General features: G+C 47.0%; 1 protein-coding gene across 4 annotated transcripts; it reads right to left on the reverse strand.

Annotated features, from left to right (window-relative positions):
- Positions 1-2,921: 2,921 nt before the first annotated feature.
- LOC119220179 (glutaminase kidney isoform, mitochondrial-like) lies at positions 2,922-15,819 on the reverse strand. 4 transcript variants are annotated; one of them, XM_037475973.2, is made up of 18 exons: positions 15,676-15,819; positions 9,496-9,592; positions 9,196-9,314; positions 8,159-8,288; positions 7,979-8,058; positions 7,741-7,904; positions 7,354-7,412; positions 6,549-6,581; positions 6,368-6,426; positions 6,192-6,258; positions 6,043-6,093; positions 5,780-5,956; positions 5,556-5,687; positions 5,357-5,449; positions 5,138-5,199; positions 4,968-5,044; positions 4,820-4,883; positions 2,922-4,602 (listed from the first exon to the last, which is right to left on the reverse strand). In XM_037475973.2, the coding sequence occupies exons 1-18, from the start codon at positions 15,789-15,791 to the stop codon at positions 4,455-4,457; spliced, it is 1,728 nt and encodes a 575-aa protein (XP_037331870.1). In that variant the 5' UTR covers positions 15,792-15,819; the 3' UTR covers positions 2,922-4,454. The 4 variants fall into 4 exon arrangements, with proteins under 4 accessions (XP_037331870.1, XP_037331879.1, XP_037331861.2 ...); XM_037475982.2 differs by having other exon boundaries at positions 9,496-9,586; positions 15,676-15,818; XM_037475964.2 differs by lacking the exon at positions 15,676-15,819 and adding an exon at positions 14,136-14,563 and having other exon boundaries at positions 9,496-9,586.
- Between the last annotated feature and the right edge of the window lie 1,355 nt (positions 15,820-17,174).

Below are 17,174 nucleotides of genomic sequence, written 5' to 3' on the forward strand. Positions count from 1 at the left end.
CTTCCCACATTTGACACACTGTCATTTGGTTTTACATAATCTTGCAGCTCGTCTGCATCAACAATCAAGGCAGCCAGTTGCTGAGTTTCATCAGGTTTTGGAGGCAACTCCTGTTCCTTCATTTCACCATAATCAATTTGCTCATGTAACTCAAGCAATTCATCTGGCTCAATCAACCATTGCTCAACACGTTTTTGAAATGTGTTGTTATAGGTCATGATGTCCGAAAACCATTCATTTTGAATCTTCTGTTGCTCTTCAGGGAGTAAAGGAACCAGCAGGTCATGTGACTTGGTGGCCTTTCCACAACGATCAATTAAACTTTCCAACAGAGATTGTACTTGTGAAACATTTTCCTTATTTCTCATTAATGTTTTCATTTGTTGTATGAACCCTTTAATTTTATCCACACTCTTTCTCCTTTCATTTTGAAGCGTTTCGATTTTGTTTGCCAAAGCCTTTGCTGTGGGCTTAGATTGCCTTTTCTCCTTCTCCATTTCAGAACTAGAACCAACCTTTTGACTCGTTTTATTTTTCAGTTACTTCTCAATAAATGTGCATCCACTACAACATTCAAACATGTACAAACACGTCATGTACAATAGCAGAGCAACAGCAATCTCAAAGAGCCAAAGCGGGGTTTCAGTGTAGCATTGAGGTCGGCTACAGTGCATCCAAACACTTCCACAGATCCGGAAACGTCACGCACATTAGCATAGCAGCGGCAATTTCCAAAGAGATGAAGCGGAGATTCATCATCTGACAGTATGGAGATATACAGCACCGAATCCGCACAATCAATGCCAGCAATCGGTACGACCAACTCAAACGGTGTTCAATCCAATAACGTCCCCAATAGACGAACAACAGCATATGCGCCGCATACCTTCCAATATATACAGCTTAACGCACATGAACACACATGAGTGCTTCCTCCGGATTGAAAGTTAGTGCCGTCCTTTATCTCCGCAATTGCTTCCTAATGCCGTGTAGATTTTGTTGACAAAATGTAGCGACCTGTCTTCAAATAAACAGTCGCTGAGAGGCTAAGTGATGGGTGTAGCGGATTGTGACGCGCTGTACCAAAGAAAAATTCCGCTCCGATCCAATGATGCGTTTTGACAGGTTTATTGAAGTATTAGTCCAACATATGCATAACGTGCTCAACGTAAAAGAAAAATCACAACTGTAGCAGCGTAGCAAACAGCGGCGCAGCAGCAGCAAGCAACAATGTCAATAGCGTTCAACAAGCGTTAGCGATAGCGATAGCGATAGCGATAGCGATAGCGTTCAACAAGCGGTCAGCAAGCGGTCTGGCTCTCAACAAGCGCAGATAGCGGTCAACAAAAATACGGCGTCCCCGTCACTCACCCTCTCTCTTTCCCTCCTCGCTACTTCCGTCTGTGCCTGCTATTATAATCAGTCCAAAGGTTACCGCCCCCAATTACGGTGATATGCAATTAACAAACCCAACAAAATATAACAACCCAAGTGTCCCAAATATAAACCATTCAACTCATATCCACTATCATTTTATATTAGACAGAACATATAATAATCACCTTCGTGGCTCCTACACAGACTATTTATTTAAGTTTTCCTTTTGGCTGCAACGTGTGGCCGTTTATTTCCATCCAATGACTTATTTGAGTAACACGTTAATACAAATACAAATATAATCATCATAATAAATCCATTGAATACTAATACAAAATGTAAGTGCAAATATGCATTTAAAAGTAAAGAGAAAGTGCAAATACAGTTTTAAAAGTAACTCAAAAAACGTCTTTGCTTTCCATTGCATTTAACATTATAGCGTCAGCATCCTCCACGAGACGGCCTGTTCTCCAACACGTGGAAGTGTAAACCTGACGCCACATGTGTCAAACTCAAGGGTGCCAGTGTTTAACTCACATGTGTCAAACTTGCGGCCAAATCCGGTCCATCCAGCGCACCCCCCCCAGGCTGTTCACACCTACCCAATTCAGAAATGTGCTCTGGTTTTGGAGTTCCATTAGTGCAGGGCTCCCCAAACGTGTTCCTGTGAGGGCCACATGACTTTTGCCTTCTCTGGAGGGGGCCGGGGTCACAGAAATCTTGACGATTGCAGTGGGTGCCTAAAGGTAAACATTTATTGTTTTCCAGAAAGCCACATGTATCCAAATATTAATAATCCAGGAGCTTCACAGAAAAAAAAAAGTCATGAAAATAAATAATTGAATTAATGAAATAAATAATAACCAAATAATCTTCTCTGGGATCTTTACAGAAAAAAATGAAATAAATAATAATGCCCAATAATGCACAATGCCCCTCTGGTATTGTTCAGGGGGCCGGGCCAAATGTGGAGGCGGGCCCTATTCGGCCTGCGGGCCTTAGTTTGGGGACCACTGCATTAGTGGATCCTATTGATGAAGTGGTGTTTCTTTATTTATTCGAATCTGTTGTTGCTGCATTGCATTGTGGGTAGCGTTTCATTGTTGATTTCAAACGGTGCACAGACCCAGAGAAAGGACACGGTGGACTTTGTTACTCGTTTTCCTGTTGAATTTGATGTAAACTTGAATGTTCATGTCACCAGTGTTCACCTTGATTCTTCTATTCTTAGATGATCTGCTGTTATCTGGTCGTCCATTACATGAACCCATGCATTGCTGCTGTTTGCACTCACACGTCCATCAGGTGCTTCTGGTGCCTGACCACATTCTTTCAAAGGGAGCTTCTCTTCTCCCCCGAGGCTCACCTCTCACCTCCAATAGCAACAGATCGACTTCAGAGCAGCCACCAATGGAAGAGCCTCCCAATGGCTTCATCTTGCAGGCCCCTCCTCCACAGGAGAAACCCTATCAAACGACTGTAGGCTTTTCATGTATGAAACACTCAGCTCTGTGTCAAGAGTACAGAAGTCCTTTTTGATTTTTATTAACTTTTATTAAGAAACAGAACAACAACACGTTACATTCAGAATACTTGAGTGGACTCACGTCAACGCCGGCCTGCAGGTCGGAATCAGCTCATTCTATTATACAATCAATACATCCGTATTGCTCTTCATTTCACAAGATATTGCAATTTTAGGTTGTTTTGTGCTTCTTTGAAATAGATGCATTTTTAAACTGAGATTTTTAAACAACAACTTGAATCAAACGGAATGAACTGATCTCAACCCGAGGTTTTTGAAAGCACTACATTTAGATTTTGGAGCTTTATATCGGGGACACGTTGATCCTGGTTCTGTTTCTCCCTACTCAGAACCTCTGGGAAAGGGCAAACATCTGCACAATCGAGTGGGACCCATGATTCTTAAGACAATGCGTCTGCGCTTTAAAGCTCCTCGGGCTCAGTGTGGGTTTCAGAGCTTCCCAGCGGGTCCCGACGTGTTAATACAAACCACCAGAACTCATGTGATCCATCAAAACAGAGGACAAATGACTCCAAACACAAGTGGGGTTTGCAGCGTGAAGCCAACAAAGAAAGGGTTTTAAGGAAAGTTACACGTAAACTTATGAGGTATAACTTGTTACCCAGAGAGCTTTGCTGAGAGAAGGAGTCTTTTAGAGAGCTAAAGTTTAAAGTACAGTTACAGTAATAACGTGTTAATATATTCATATATTCAATCCCAACAGGACTCAAGATGCTGTTTTTTTATGGCTGCATCAAACAAACTTTCTTCAGCACTTTTTTCTCCACTTATTTAGGAAGCTAAATATATTTTCTTTTGTTGAGTAGAAGCAATAAAATGTAAAAACAATCTTGAGAGTAATTAAAGCTTCCGTCAGCGCTGGCAGTGCAACACGTGATGATTAGAAACTCATTCAACCAACAACCTGGACTTTGGGCGACTTTCCCTCCTTGCGACAAAAAATAAATATCAAATGAACAACGACAGCTTTTAGATGGCGAAACCAAAGCTCCCAGCTCACGTCGAGCTTCACAGGCGCAATATTCAACAGCTTAAATATATATTTCCAGAGTTTCAGTCAAACCTACAAAGCGCAGTCTCTCACAGAACCACAGCTTTACACATATCACACGTATGTACACACACACACACACACGTACAGTTTATCTTAAACAGATAAATAAATGTCACACATTAAGTCCGGGGGAAGATACATTCCACCATGTTGGGACGAGGAAGTAACAAGAGGCTGCTTCCTGTTTTCAGCTTTTCAGAATAAGAACGACAAAAGAAAAACGTACATAGAAAAGAATGGAGTGCATCAACTTACCAACCACGGCCGAATTTACCCAGCATTCAGCGTGGCGGCTGGTCACCACTGGTGGCCAAATACAGGAGAAAGGAAACAACAGGAGGGACATACACGATACACCATCTAGTAATATGAAGAGGAGCTCTAATGCGCGTGGAGGGTGGAGGGGGGGGGGGGGGGGGGGGGATTTCTAGAGGGGGTGTTCCCGGTGCACGTGGACTGTCGTGGAGGAGAACTTCCTCACAGCAGCCCGTCCAGGTTCTTCTCTGCGCTCTGCTTGTCCTCGGGGCTCTCCGGAGGGCTGTACTGAGTGTGGTAGTCGCGGAGGATGGTCACCACGTCGTGGTGGCCGAAGTGCACCGCCTCGTCCATCGGCGTGTTGCCCCACCTGCAGCCAGAGGGGGGGGGGGGGTTGTTTGGCAAATTTGAGCGTTTTCTTTGAGACTTTCTCGTCTCTTCGATCCAACAAACATCAACAAACCGTTTATGATCTCGGCCTCATACGAGTCGACTGCCTTCGGCCACCAGATTATTTGTGATGTCATGAAACTTTGGAATAATTCATTCAAGTGTATAAATGTCAGAAAAGGATTCCAATCTCATACCGGTCTTTGGGAACTGGGTTGACTTTACATGCCTCCAGTAAGAAGCGAACCACCTCCCCATGTCCTGAAACACACACACACACACGTCAGCTGCACAAACACACTGATCACATCAGCCCGCACATCGTCGATGATGTCATCGCTTCACCTTCAGCAGCTGCCACGTGCAGGGCCGTCCTGGAGTCGTAGTCCCTCTGCTCCATGTCCATGGAGGACAAGGCGAACCTGGAAGAGCGGCGTTGAAACACAGACTCAGGGAACCGTGCACGATAGCGACGTCACGCGGAACATTTAGCACTCAAAGGGGGGGGGTGTTACCTCCTCAGGGCCGAGACGTCTCCTGTGTAAGCAGCAAACAGCAGATTGATCACAGACTTCACCTGGAAGCAGCCGTGGGTCGTCGCAGCAGAGCAGCAGGGGAACAGGAAGCACAGAGAGTCAGAGGGATTCTTTTGTCTTTGGTAAGAACCTTTCATAAAGAGATGTTCCAGACTGATAACAATGAGAGAAGAGGAGAGACAGATGCCGAGGACTCACCCGCTGGTCCCCTCCCTCCCGACGAGGATCCAGCTTCTTAGCAAAGTGTCTCAGGTTGTCGTAGTTGTGGAAGTTACAGAGAGAAACCAGGTCCTGAAACAAGACACCAGAACACAAAGTGTTATGATGGACATGACTTCCAATACATTTGAAGTGAGATAATGGATCAGTTAATGTTAGAAGATGAGGAGAAGCTCACCGTGCAGAACTGGATGCCTCTGACGCTGTTGCCCAGCTTGTCCAGCGGAGGAGACCAGCACATGATGCCCATCACGTTGGGGACCACCAGCAGGATCCCACCGGCCACCCCAGATTTAGCCGGCAGGCCGACCTGAACAAGAAGAAGAAGAAGAAGAAGAAGAAGGTGAGTCGACGGCGCCTGTTGTCCCGGGGGGGGGGGGGGGGCGGTGCTGTGGTACTCACGTGGAAAGCAAACTGCCCGGAGAAGTCGTACATGCCGCAGGAGTGCATGAGGCTCAGGGTGTCGCGCACCGACTCGGGGCTCAGCACGCGCTCTCCTGTGATTGGACAGAAGCCGCCGTTGGCCAGCGTGGCCGCCATGACGCTGGCGCTCTCGCAGGTCACCTCGATGGAGCACAGCTAGACCACGGGATTGAGATCCGGGAAAGATGTGGTGGTCAGTTGATCATTACTGTTTGATGATAAACTCATTTAGCTCCATGTACCTGGAAGTAGAAGTCCAGGATGGCGGTCATGTCCGTCCCTTCTGGAAAGCACTGAAGAAGAAGCAACACGCTCAACGTTTGGAGAAAAGATCACCGCCACAAAGAACCAAATGACATCAAAATGTGAGAGGGGTGACCTTTGACCTCACCTTCTTCTCCTTCAGGTAGTAGCCGATGGCAAAGTTTCTGTCTCCAGACTCTCGCTCCGACTGGAAGCTATGGGGGGGGGGACAAAGAGACACGGTGTTGACTCAGCGGTTTCCTCTCCTCAGGCACCCCTCTGGTCTTTGGATCCATTGATAATCAATAAAACATCTGCACTCACGTGGCGTTGCTGAAGCCGACGTACTCGTTTCCCGCCAGTTTGTTCATGAAGTTCATGACCTGCAGATCATAAATACGTTTTCATGGATTTGAGCATCCAGCTCTGTCCTCCCGAATCTGAATAGTTTGTATTTGGTTTACTGGTGAAGTCAAGCTAGAAAAAAAAACAAATCAATACTCACATAATCAAACTTCTCGGCGTTGCTCGCCCCTTGCTGAAACAGAATCACAGTGTTAAAGTGTTATTTTACAATACTAACATGATGTCCGAGTAGTAATCAAACGTCATATCAGATGAATTAAGACCAAGAGATGAGGTCAGGTGTGTTTGTCCACTCAAGGTGGATTCACACGGCAAAGCACAGCTTTCTGTGGGTGAAGTGCAAACATTAAGAGCCAGATGTGGTCCGCGTCTCTATTCTTTTATTATTATAATCGCATGTAATAAAATAATAGTCAGATTGCTGCAGGTTTTACAAAAAGTAGTAGTGTGAGGTTTGTAATCCGGACGTATGAACAGTTTGAGAAGCATAAAAGCCACATTCAAACATTCATGAGCAGCCACGTGAGGGATAAAAGCTTCGAGGCAAATCCACTCCGAAGAGGGGAGAACAAGACATAAAAAAGTGAAATTACCAACGTCAATGACCTGTCTCATAAAGATCCTACAGATGAAACCTACAACAACACATGAAGCCACACAAAGAGCCTGGAAAAGGTACATTGCAAATGCTTTAGACTCCCACATGAGACTGCTTTTAATGTTTAACCAGCAGGGGGAACCGTTGTGTCTTTTTTTTGAATGAGCCACCACAAGAGCAGTTCCTCTGGTTAAATTGTTGAAAAATATCTGAATGCTGTCAATCAAATCCCCTCCCAGCGTGACTAGAGCAGTAATCTCACCGCTAATCCGCCAGAGACACTTCTCCACATAATTGGTACCGTTTGTCACTGCAGAAAGAGGTAAACTGTGTGAAGTCGGCTGACCTTGATGAGGGAGGTGCAGACGATGGCTCCAGCGTTCACCATGGGGTTGTGTGGTTTATCTGCAGGAGACAAGAGATCCGCTCAGAAATAACACTTTTAAAACAAAATACATCCAGGAACAGCTTCTATAGGAGAGAAAACCACATGATCAAATAGTTCACTTCTCAATATTACAAGAAATACAAGCACACCGAGTGCAGCGATGCTCCCCTCTGGGTTTTAATCTGCTTATGCAGTGGCACAACCTTAAAAAAACAAAAACATCTAAAAATAAACAGCTGGATTATAATCTGGCCTGTTAGATAACGACGAGGCCAGGTCCAGTTCATGCTTCCTCTCTCTGGAGTCTCTTGTTACACAGACATGGGGTCTCTAACGCCTCCTCACCTTCCTCGTTGAGGAAGAGCTTGTTGAAGCGCAGCCCGCTGGGCTCTTTGCCGATGAAGCGGTGCACGTACTCGGTGCCGTGGTCGTGCACGGCGATGGCGTATTTCAGCGGCTTCACGCAGGACTGCAGACAGAAGGGCACCTTGGTGTCGCCCACCGTGTGCCTGAGGAGGCGGGGGCAGGGAGGGTTAATGATGGGGGCATCTCTTGGGGGGGGGGGGGGGCCGATGACACCTACCTCTGCCCGTCGACGGTGCACAGCGACACGGCCCACAGGTCCGGGCTGAAGCGGGCCAGCTGGGGGATGTAGTCGGCCACCTAGGTCACACGGGGGGGGGGGGGGGGGGGGGCACACGGGGTCCACGGTGAGGGTGACGCAAGCAGCCCCGAACCGCTTGCGGCGGCAGCGCGCACTCACCTGCCCCCCCGACATGCTTTTGGCGTTGACGTAGAGCTCGTCCATGTGGCCGCAGAAGGACTGGAAGTCCGGGATGACGAACTTCTTCCTGAAGGCCTGCGTGAGCAGAACGATGTTGCTCTGGACACACCTGAGACGGAGAGGGGGGAAGGGTTAACCTGGGAGGGGGGGGGGGGACGCCTTTATTTCGAGTTTAAAGCTTCTAATAACCAACATGGGGAGGGAATCGATTCACATATGTGTACAGCAGGAGCCTCACGCCACCCATCTTTCTCGCCCCGCATTGTGCTGATCCTTCGGAGCGCGACTCAGCGCCTCAGACGGCAAACACACATAACGAGCTGTGCTCGCTGCATCGGACCCGTCTAATCTCTGAAGCGTGGGATCCCTGCAGAGAAAACACACGCTCCGCTCACGTGCTTCCCTCTTCCAAAAATAAGCCCGGAGAGGAGCGCATGTGATGGATGGCGGCCAGGAGCCGGTGACTGATTCAGCTCCGTGGTGAGCTCTCATATGCTCCAACCCTCACGCAAGCTGCCAGCCAGTTCTGTTTCTTGTAGGGGGGGGGGGGGGGGGGGGGGGGGGAGGGCAGCGGTGCAGCGGAACCTTTTTTAATCCACACACACATCCTTGTTGGGTTTGCAGCTCGTGTTGGTTCTACATTCTAATGTTTCCCGGAGTTTTCTTCTCCTGATAGCTGTATGAATCCAGCATCACGAGGCCGCTGACGTGCAACCCGAGGAGGGATCAATAATGAATGACCCTTTTCTGTGAGAGGGGCGAGCGGAGGGCTCAGGCCACCATCAAATATTCTTACGATGAAACATTCATGGTGGTGATAAAGGTGGAGCAGGATGTCGCAAAGCAGCGCTTTGCTAAGAGCCGCAATGATCAAATCTAAAGCTTATCTAAATGTCTCAAGTCACAATGAAATAAGCTTTGATTTATGGGCCTTCACACATGTTAAAGCTGCTTCCCAACATCCGCACTGCAAGTAAAGTGTCTCTATTTCAGAATAAAGTAAGACATCAATGTACTTTTTGAAGAGGTGTCGGTCCAGCGCTCCGTCAGAGGTCGTCTTCACGGTCATCTTCAGCATCTCCATGCATTCCTTCAGCCGGGGGTCTCCTGTGCGAAGCCCTGTGCTCTTCAAAGCCTGCACAGTCCGACAGTAAATCAATGAATCTATGCAGCGTGGACACAAGCTCAGGGAGATAAATCCTCAAGGAAAGGCCCCTCGTTGTCGAGTAAAGACAAGAGGCGGGTTTGACATTTTGAGTACTATCTTGAGGGGGCTTCCAACCTTCCAGAAGCTCTTTTGCGCTGCGAGGACTCACCGTGGTGAATTTGTGTGCTGGGATCTTCTCCTGGCCCTCTGCGATGGTGTAGAAGAGCAGGTCCTCCAGGCTGGGCAGGATGCCCGCCTTCCTTCTCCTGCACGAGAGGGAAATAAAAACACACCAGGCAGGACAGTGAGAACAGCTGTGTCCTGTGGCGGAGGCGTAGAGGGAGGAGGAATACTGACTTTTGTTCAGAATTATAACCTGTGGAAAACACTGTTCCAAAACTAATGTGCTGTCATAAGGCCACTGTAAAGTAAACTGTTAATTATTGGGTAGGTGTCAGAATACCAGCCGGGAGGGAGAACACTGCTTCTTGTTCCATGTTGTTTGATTTGGGGAAGGTTGTGTCGGAGTGAGTCTCCGTCTACAGTGTGAGGGGCTGGAGGGGGGGGGGGGGGGGGCAGTGTCAGAAAACCTCAGCCTTATCAAAGCACATTGTGTGAATTGTGCTGACTTCACAGCTGGGAGGAGAAAGCTCTCTGTGCTGCCATGTTGGAGCAAACCTCAGAAATCTGAGCGGGCGCATTTCACAATGTGGTGATCTTTCATCAGCTAGCGCCATAAATATAGTATAACTAGCACCATAACCATACTATGGCTAGCATCATAGCTAGTACTATAGCTAGTACCATAGCCATACTATGGCTAGCACCATAGCCAGTACCATAGCCATACTATGGCTAGCATCATAGCTAGTACTATGGCTAGCACCATAGCTAGCATCATAGCTAATACCATAGCCATACTATGGCTGGCACCATAGCCGGTACCATAGCTATCACCATAGCCATACTATGGCTAGCATCATAGCTAGTACTATAGCTAGTACCATAGCCATACTATGGCTAGCACCATAGCCAGTACAATAGCCATACTATGGCTAGCATCATAGCTAGTACTATAGCTAGCACCATAGCTAGCATCATAGGTAATACCATAGCCATACTATGGCTAGCACCATAGCCAGTACCATAGCTATCACCATAGCCAGTACCATAGCTATCACCATAGCCATACTATGGCTAGCACCATAGCCAGTACAATAGCCATACTATGGCTAGCATCATAGCTAGTACTATAGCTAGTACCATAGCCGTACTATGGCTAGCACCATAGCTAGTAGCATAGCCATACTATGGCTAGCACAATAGCCAGTACTATAGCTAGTAGCATAGCCATACTATGGCTAGCACCATACAATAGCTTTGCAGCTAGTCTTATTCCCGGCTGGTATTCTCACAGCGAGTCGGGAGGAGTTAGTAGCGGCTCACAGCAGTCTCTCTGCTAGGATTCATACCAACACAGAAGTGGATTGGTGCAAAGCTCTGGGTGCTCTGTACTGCAATGCATCATGGGACACTGGCCTGTGTGCTAGGAGAGGGCGTCTGAAGGTAAAGCTTGATGGATGGATTCCTCAGATAAATTTGATCTCTTTGTGCGATAGCGGTGAGCTATTAAAACGGTGGTTTCCTTATTCGTGTTGTTGTGAACTGACCTCCTGCTGCGGGATAATTCAGAGAAACACTGGAACCACCTCGTAGATCTAAATGGGTTCCACTCAAAGTCAGAAATCCTCAGTGAGCGGAGGTCACTTCCTGTTTTCCTCTTCTACTGAATGTGTGATTCAATCGGCTTCCTGACTTTCCAACCCGAGCGTGAATTATTATTACAGAGCACCGCTGTCTCCACCTAAAGGAACCTGGTTGAAGGGCCTGATGGAAGGAATGCACATCAGAGAGTGTGTGTGTGGGGGGGGTTGAGGTGAGGTGAGGCAGAGGGGTTTGGGGGGGGGGGGGGGGGTTCAAGCGCAGCCGCTGGGAGGAAGTGAAGTTATGTCAGGGTGAAACCTCTACTTCTACTGGAAGACATTTAAACAACACTAGAACTAAAATAAAAAATAGAAACATACTTACAAATGCAAAGCAAGCAGATCAACAAGAGGGAGAGAGTGTGCAGAGGGAATAATACTGAATTAGTTAAAGTGGAAATGACATCACAGCAGACCACTACAACAAGCATCGATGTAGTAACAATAAATAGAATGTAACGTAAATATTCACAGTATCACATGAATACTGGCACATTAACAAGAAAACAGCAGTTAATGAATGAGAAGCACAATGTTATTAAAACATTATTAGAGATGCGTTGAAAAACCACCCGTAGTCTCACGTGGATCATGCATTCCCAACAGGGAGCTTTGAGTTATTTCTCCTCAGCAGTCCAACGAAATCTGTTTCTGAGCCAATTTGAAAGAAGAGACTCGGTTATGGAGAGAGAGACAGCAGGAGGTCAGAGGCTTTAGGACTTGTGTTGCCTTAAGGAGGCTGTGAGACAGCAGCACCACCTCTGGAACATCTGGCTCAGGCAGCATGGTGTCATTAATCCTCCTTCTGCATGTGTCTCCACTCAATGAATAATCTAGAATGATCTGCACTCAATGAAACAACACGCTTCTCATGTGATCCATAAACACAACAGTACTTTCGTTTTTAGAGTTTAATGATTTTTGGACATTGAGTTGGAAAGAACTGGACACTTGAAGAGGTCACCTGAGACTTATAGAAGTCGATTTTCTTGCCGCTATTTTTGCACTGTTTAAAAGACAATTAATTAGGAAAATATTTGGCAGATTTTTTTTTCAGCCTTAAATTATACAAATTACACAGCAGTATTAAAACTTGCACAAAATAAAATGGACGGATTCAGCATGAATGCAATGAATTGAAGTCAAGAGTTAATGAATAAACAGAGATCATTTCCCTGCAGTGTGTTCATGTGACCCCGTGCACCAGGGGGGCCGGCGTGGGGAGGCGGCGCAGCACAAATCAATGTGTGCGTGTGTGTGTGTGACTCATCGGCTCCTGAGGGGCCCGACCAGCGCCGGGCGGCACGCCAGCATCCGGGCCGCTACGTGGAGAGATAAAGCCCGCCTGCATCACGGCGCCTTCAAACCCCCCACGTGAGCCGGAGCTCGGCCGCGGGACGCTGTTAACCACGGCGAACGCAGCCGGGGGCCCCGGGGCCTCACGGCACCCCACTTGTTCCTGTTCTGCACAGACTTTAACCCCAGGTCCCTTCTTCAGTCGGAAATGAGTCAAACGTCCCAGTAGAGGGAGAAGTGCTGTTCTCGGGTTACATTTCCTTATTTGATGTCTCAATATACATATAGTTATAACGCATGCTGGAGCAGTTGTTTATTTAGAGTTTCAAATGTTTAACATTTATTTAATGCTCTAGTAGTTTAACTTCTCTTAAGATTTGTTGATCAGATAACTCTTCAACCTTTGTGGAATCTGACGCTTCTGTCCTGTGCAAGTCTAACAGAACGTCACTGAAGCTGAGAAAGAAGATGTTCTGAACCGGCTGGGCAAAGTGACGGCATAAACATGGCCGACAGATAAAGCTGATGATCCGTGGATGCAAAGCAGAGGGGCAACGAGGCCTTTTATTACCCTGTGGTGGCGGCCAAATCAGCTGCTTTGACTGATAGGTTCGTTCTTCTTGCTTCTTCATTTTAAAAGCAAAGCAAGCAAAACAATACCAGCTGTTATTGCACAATTCCTCCCCAATTGTGTTAATTCAAAATTATTAAAAGCATTGCATAATTGCTTGGTGTAGATGCAGCACTCTGCTGTTAAATGTTGTCTTAATTGATGTCAGTGGGGTTTGAGTGGATGATTCATGGAGGCTCCATCCGCCTGCGCTGGTGACTTTATGGTGTTTTCATTAAAAGCTTTGAACCTGCGACCCATCGATCACCACGAGGACTCTCATCCTCACCTTCACTATGAGCACTCCTGTCATTACTCCTGTTGAACAAACACTCGATTACAGCCTCATCAGATCACACAATGCAAGCTTATTATATCTCATATCATTTATTAAATATAATACATCATATGTTTTCTTGATGGCATCATGAAAGGAGAATCACAGCAGGTGCCGTAGGTGTGACATTATGAAGCGAATAACGAATGATGACCAGCTCACGTCCATAATAGACTCAGGGAGGCCTGACCGTCATTAGACATTGAGTTAAGATTTGATATGTCTGCACGGTGCATTGAGTTCAACTGAGATACACATTTAGTGTGCTGTTGTCATACCGACAGTAAACATGAGGGGATGGAACGTTGGGTGGAAGCAGGTCCCCAAACCCTGCTGGCTGCATCGCAGCTGTTCGCCTGACCCTTTTAGTGCAGAAAACATTGATCATACGTTCGAAACGTCGCTTTTTAAAAATATCATAATCCACACTTAAAGGGCCAGCGTGTCCGTTGATGGAACTAGCTTCGGGTTAGCTCCGTGGCTAAGCTCTTCGTAGAAACAGAGCGTAATTGAAGCTAGCTAAGAGCAGTCCCCATTGAAAGCATCTTCTATTCAAAATAGACCTCGCTTTAAATACGCAAGACACATGAGACAAATCACAACATTTGCTTATCGGGTGTTTTTAGAAGACATCTTTTAATGCGGCATGATTTCTGTGTGTAAATATAGACATGGTCCATTAAAACGGTGTCTTAACGGGATGTTTAAGGGAGATTACGCGGCTGTTAATTGGCGTTATTTTTCCACGAAGTCCGGCCTACCCGCGGAGCTTAGCGGCTAACATCTGGCTCAACGTCACTCACTTCTCCGCGGAGGACTCCTTGGCGGCTTCGGTCGTTCCGTCCCCCTTGGAGCAGAAGCCCCTCGCGCCGAGCCCCCCGGCGAAGCTCCGCGGGGCCCCCAACCCTCCGCCCGGCCACCTCCCATCCGAGCCGCCGGCAGCGAAGGAGCAGGCGGCGGTGGCTGGCGTCGCTAGGATACCGACTCGCGCCGCCAGCGGCCGCCTCAGCTGGGTGTGAAATAGCTCCTTGAGCGCGACCGTTGAGCGAAGGCTTAACATTTCAACGGAGGGGGGGATTCCCGGATGTGGTGAAGTCGAGGGAAGCAAAAATAACACCTAGTTTGCGGCGTAGCGTTCCAACGACGGTCGGCTTTCCGCGGCCGATTAACGGTTTCTCCCGGCGACTTAACGGCAGGAAACGCTCCTCGCTGGAATTCAGCCCACCTTTCGCGCAGCAGCAGGTCTGATTGGAGCGCGAAAACGCACACGCGCACCTGATTGGCCGAAAGGGCTGTCAATTATTATCCGTCTACGTTGACCCATCATCTCCATCAGGATGGCCATTTTCTATGGAAAATATGAACGTAAACATACTTTAATGATGTTTTGAGTACACTTTCAATCTTAGTAACAGTTTAAACGGGACATTCTAGATTCTAGAATGTCTCCTTAAAGCAAAGTGATCCCCTATTAGACGGGAAACATAATAGCAAAGTAATCTTTTTTTAATTCAATTAAAAGGAAAAAAATGGAAATGATGCCAGATGCACATAACATTTGTAGGCAATAATAGTACTTTTAAGAACGTGTTTTAAATGTCCTCTGAAAGGTGAATAAGCTTGTATTATTAACCTCTTATGGAAAACCTCACGCACAGCTTCATGTCGTTAACACGTGATGATGCTGCCGTCACACATCGTGTGTGTGCGAGTTTTAATGTCAGCACAAAATAAGGTGAAGTCAGCATACATCCTCCCTGAGCCTGACACAGATGTTCGGGGTTTGTGAGACGGACCGTTTGTAAGAACTGTGTCCTCAGGTGTCTGATTCTTAATGATAAAGTAACAGCGCCATCTGCTGGTCCAACAATAGTCAGGTTAAATCCACGATCTTCCCTTTCATTGTCAGGGAAATGTTCTTTAATGTAGAGCAAGTATTCTTCTGTGTAAGACTTGAGTCACATGGCATCTTCGTGTTTGTTTTGGTATTTGTGGGTGGAGACACCACATATAAAACACTGACCTACAACAGATATTACTCACTGGAAACCACTCTAAAAAGTTGCTTCATATTACTTCTCTTTAGCTCCTTACTTTATCTGAGTAAACTCCACCCACCTGGAGCTCAAAGAAAGATAAAACCAACAGATTCCTTCTGACTAATAAGGCCTCCACGGCCCTGAAGTTAGACCCAAACGCAGAAACCCTAACCCTCAACAGTAAAGGGGAACTCCAACTTTGTCTTGTAGGTTATTTTACAGGACGCTCTTTTTCTCTGCAGTTATTGAACGAGCTTCACTTATGAGCCTGGAGAAGCGTGTCAAGACGAGTCACGTGTCTTACCTTCGCTGGTACTCATTCAGTTTCGCATGTCTCGTTATTGCAGCAGAACCTGATCCCATAAAGTCAAATATGTTGGTGTAGCGATGTTGGTTTTTACTTTTCATAAAGAGACACATGCAGCGATGTGCAGCAAGGTGACGGTGATCGCATCTCAAAGCCCCCCCCCCGTAAGGAAGGAGAAGGGAGACAAACGAGGCGATCCCTAACGAGGCTGCAGGGAGGAGAGGCGATCGCCTCCCCCCCCACGCCTCCTCGACCGCAGTCAGCTTCCTGCTCCTCACGGGGTGAGAGCCCTCCCACGCTGCTTAGCGGCTGGCTTCCGCCCACCGCCCGTGGAGCCGCCCACCCACGGCCGTTGCCGCGGCAACGCAACATCATCATCGTCAGCGGCTTGCACTGGCGGAGGAGGAGCTGGGAGGGGGGTGTGGGGCAACCAGCATGGGGGGGCTCATTCTCCAGAGAAAATCTGTCTGCATGTGTGTGTGTGTGTGTGTGTGTGTGTGTGTGTGTGTGTGTGTGCGTGCGTGCGTGTGAAGGGATGGAGGGAGTGGGGAGGATCACGGGGAGTATGTGAAAAGGACCTGCGTCAGAGTGACTCATCAGCCGGTTTCACAATGTGTCGAAGTGACGTGGATGCAAATGGACCCAAGCGGGGAATCTAATCATCATCATCAACACACACACACACACACACGCACACACACACACACACACACACACACACACAGGCCTGCTTCTGCAGGTCGCCTCATTGAAAACAGAACGCACCTCACAATAGAGTTAAAAAAAATAAAAGTTTAATGTTCATGTGCTGTATAACAAATAAAATATATTAGTGTTTAAAAAAACAGGTTAAAAACTAGGTGAAGCCTAATCTATCACGTTACAACAAACAGTGAGGAGACGGCGCTGTTCGTACCACGGTTCATCTCCCAGAATGCACCAGCTGCTTTTTGTCGTTCTCGTACAAAACAAAACAAGTGGAGTGAGCGCCATGTTTTTAAATACGGACACACAAACATTTCCCAAGCTGACAGAGTGATGGATCCATATGCAAATAGACTTATTACCTACATAAATATTGCCGTGGTCTACAGATCATCATCTTGGACCAAACAGACGTATTTACACAGAAACACAGTGAACTTCAACTTCATTGATGCAAACACCTGTAAACAGCAACAACACGTGTGGAACCATCACAGGTGGATCAAACACTGGTAAGAGCTAAGGCTAATCAACATCATCATCATCATCATCTTCTTCATCATCAGGTAAAGCAGGTTTTTATACACCAGACACTTTCAATGACATTTAAGTTTTCTTTTGTTTTTGTTTGTTTTTGCTCTAAGACACATAAACACTATCGACACCATCGATCTACAGCAAAGTTACGTTTGACAAAGGGAAACCCTGCAGGAGAGATTAGGCCAGCGCTACTATTTACACTGGGAGGGCTGTCATTTACACTGGATTCAGTCAGAAAATCACCCGTGAAG

Source organism: Pungitius pungitius, chromosome 3 (assembly GCF_949316345.1).
Source record: "Pungitius pungitius chromosome 3, fPunPun2.1, whole genome shotgun sequence".
NCBI classification, from domain to species: Eukaryota; Metazoa; Chordata; class Actinopteri; order Perciformes; family Gasterosteidae; genus Pungitius; species Pungitius pungitius.

Excerpts from the sequence above, each read along its gene's own strand:
- LOC119220179 (XM_037475955.2), bottom strand. The coding sequence starts at position 14,392 with ATGTTAAGCCTTCGCTCAACGGTCGCGCTCAAGGAGCTATTTCACACC. Across the intron at positions 6,094-6,191 it reads ACTACCTGAAGGAGAAGAAG|TGCTTTCCAGAAGGGACGGA; the intron begins GTGAGGTCAAAG and ends CTTCTTCTTCAG. Across the intron at positions 4,603-4,819 it reads AACCCAGTTCCCAAAGACCG|GTGGGGCAACACGCCGATGG; the intron begins GTATGAGATTGG and ends CTCTGGCTGCAG.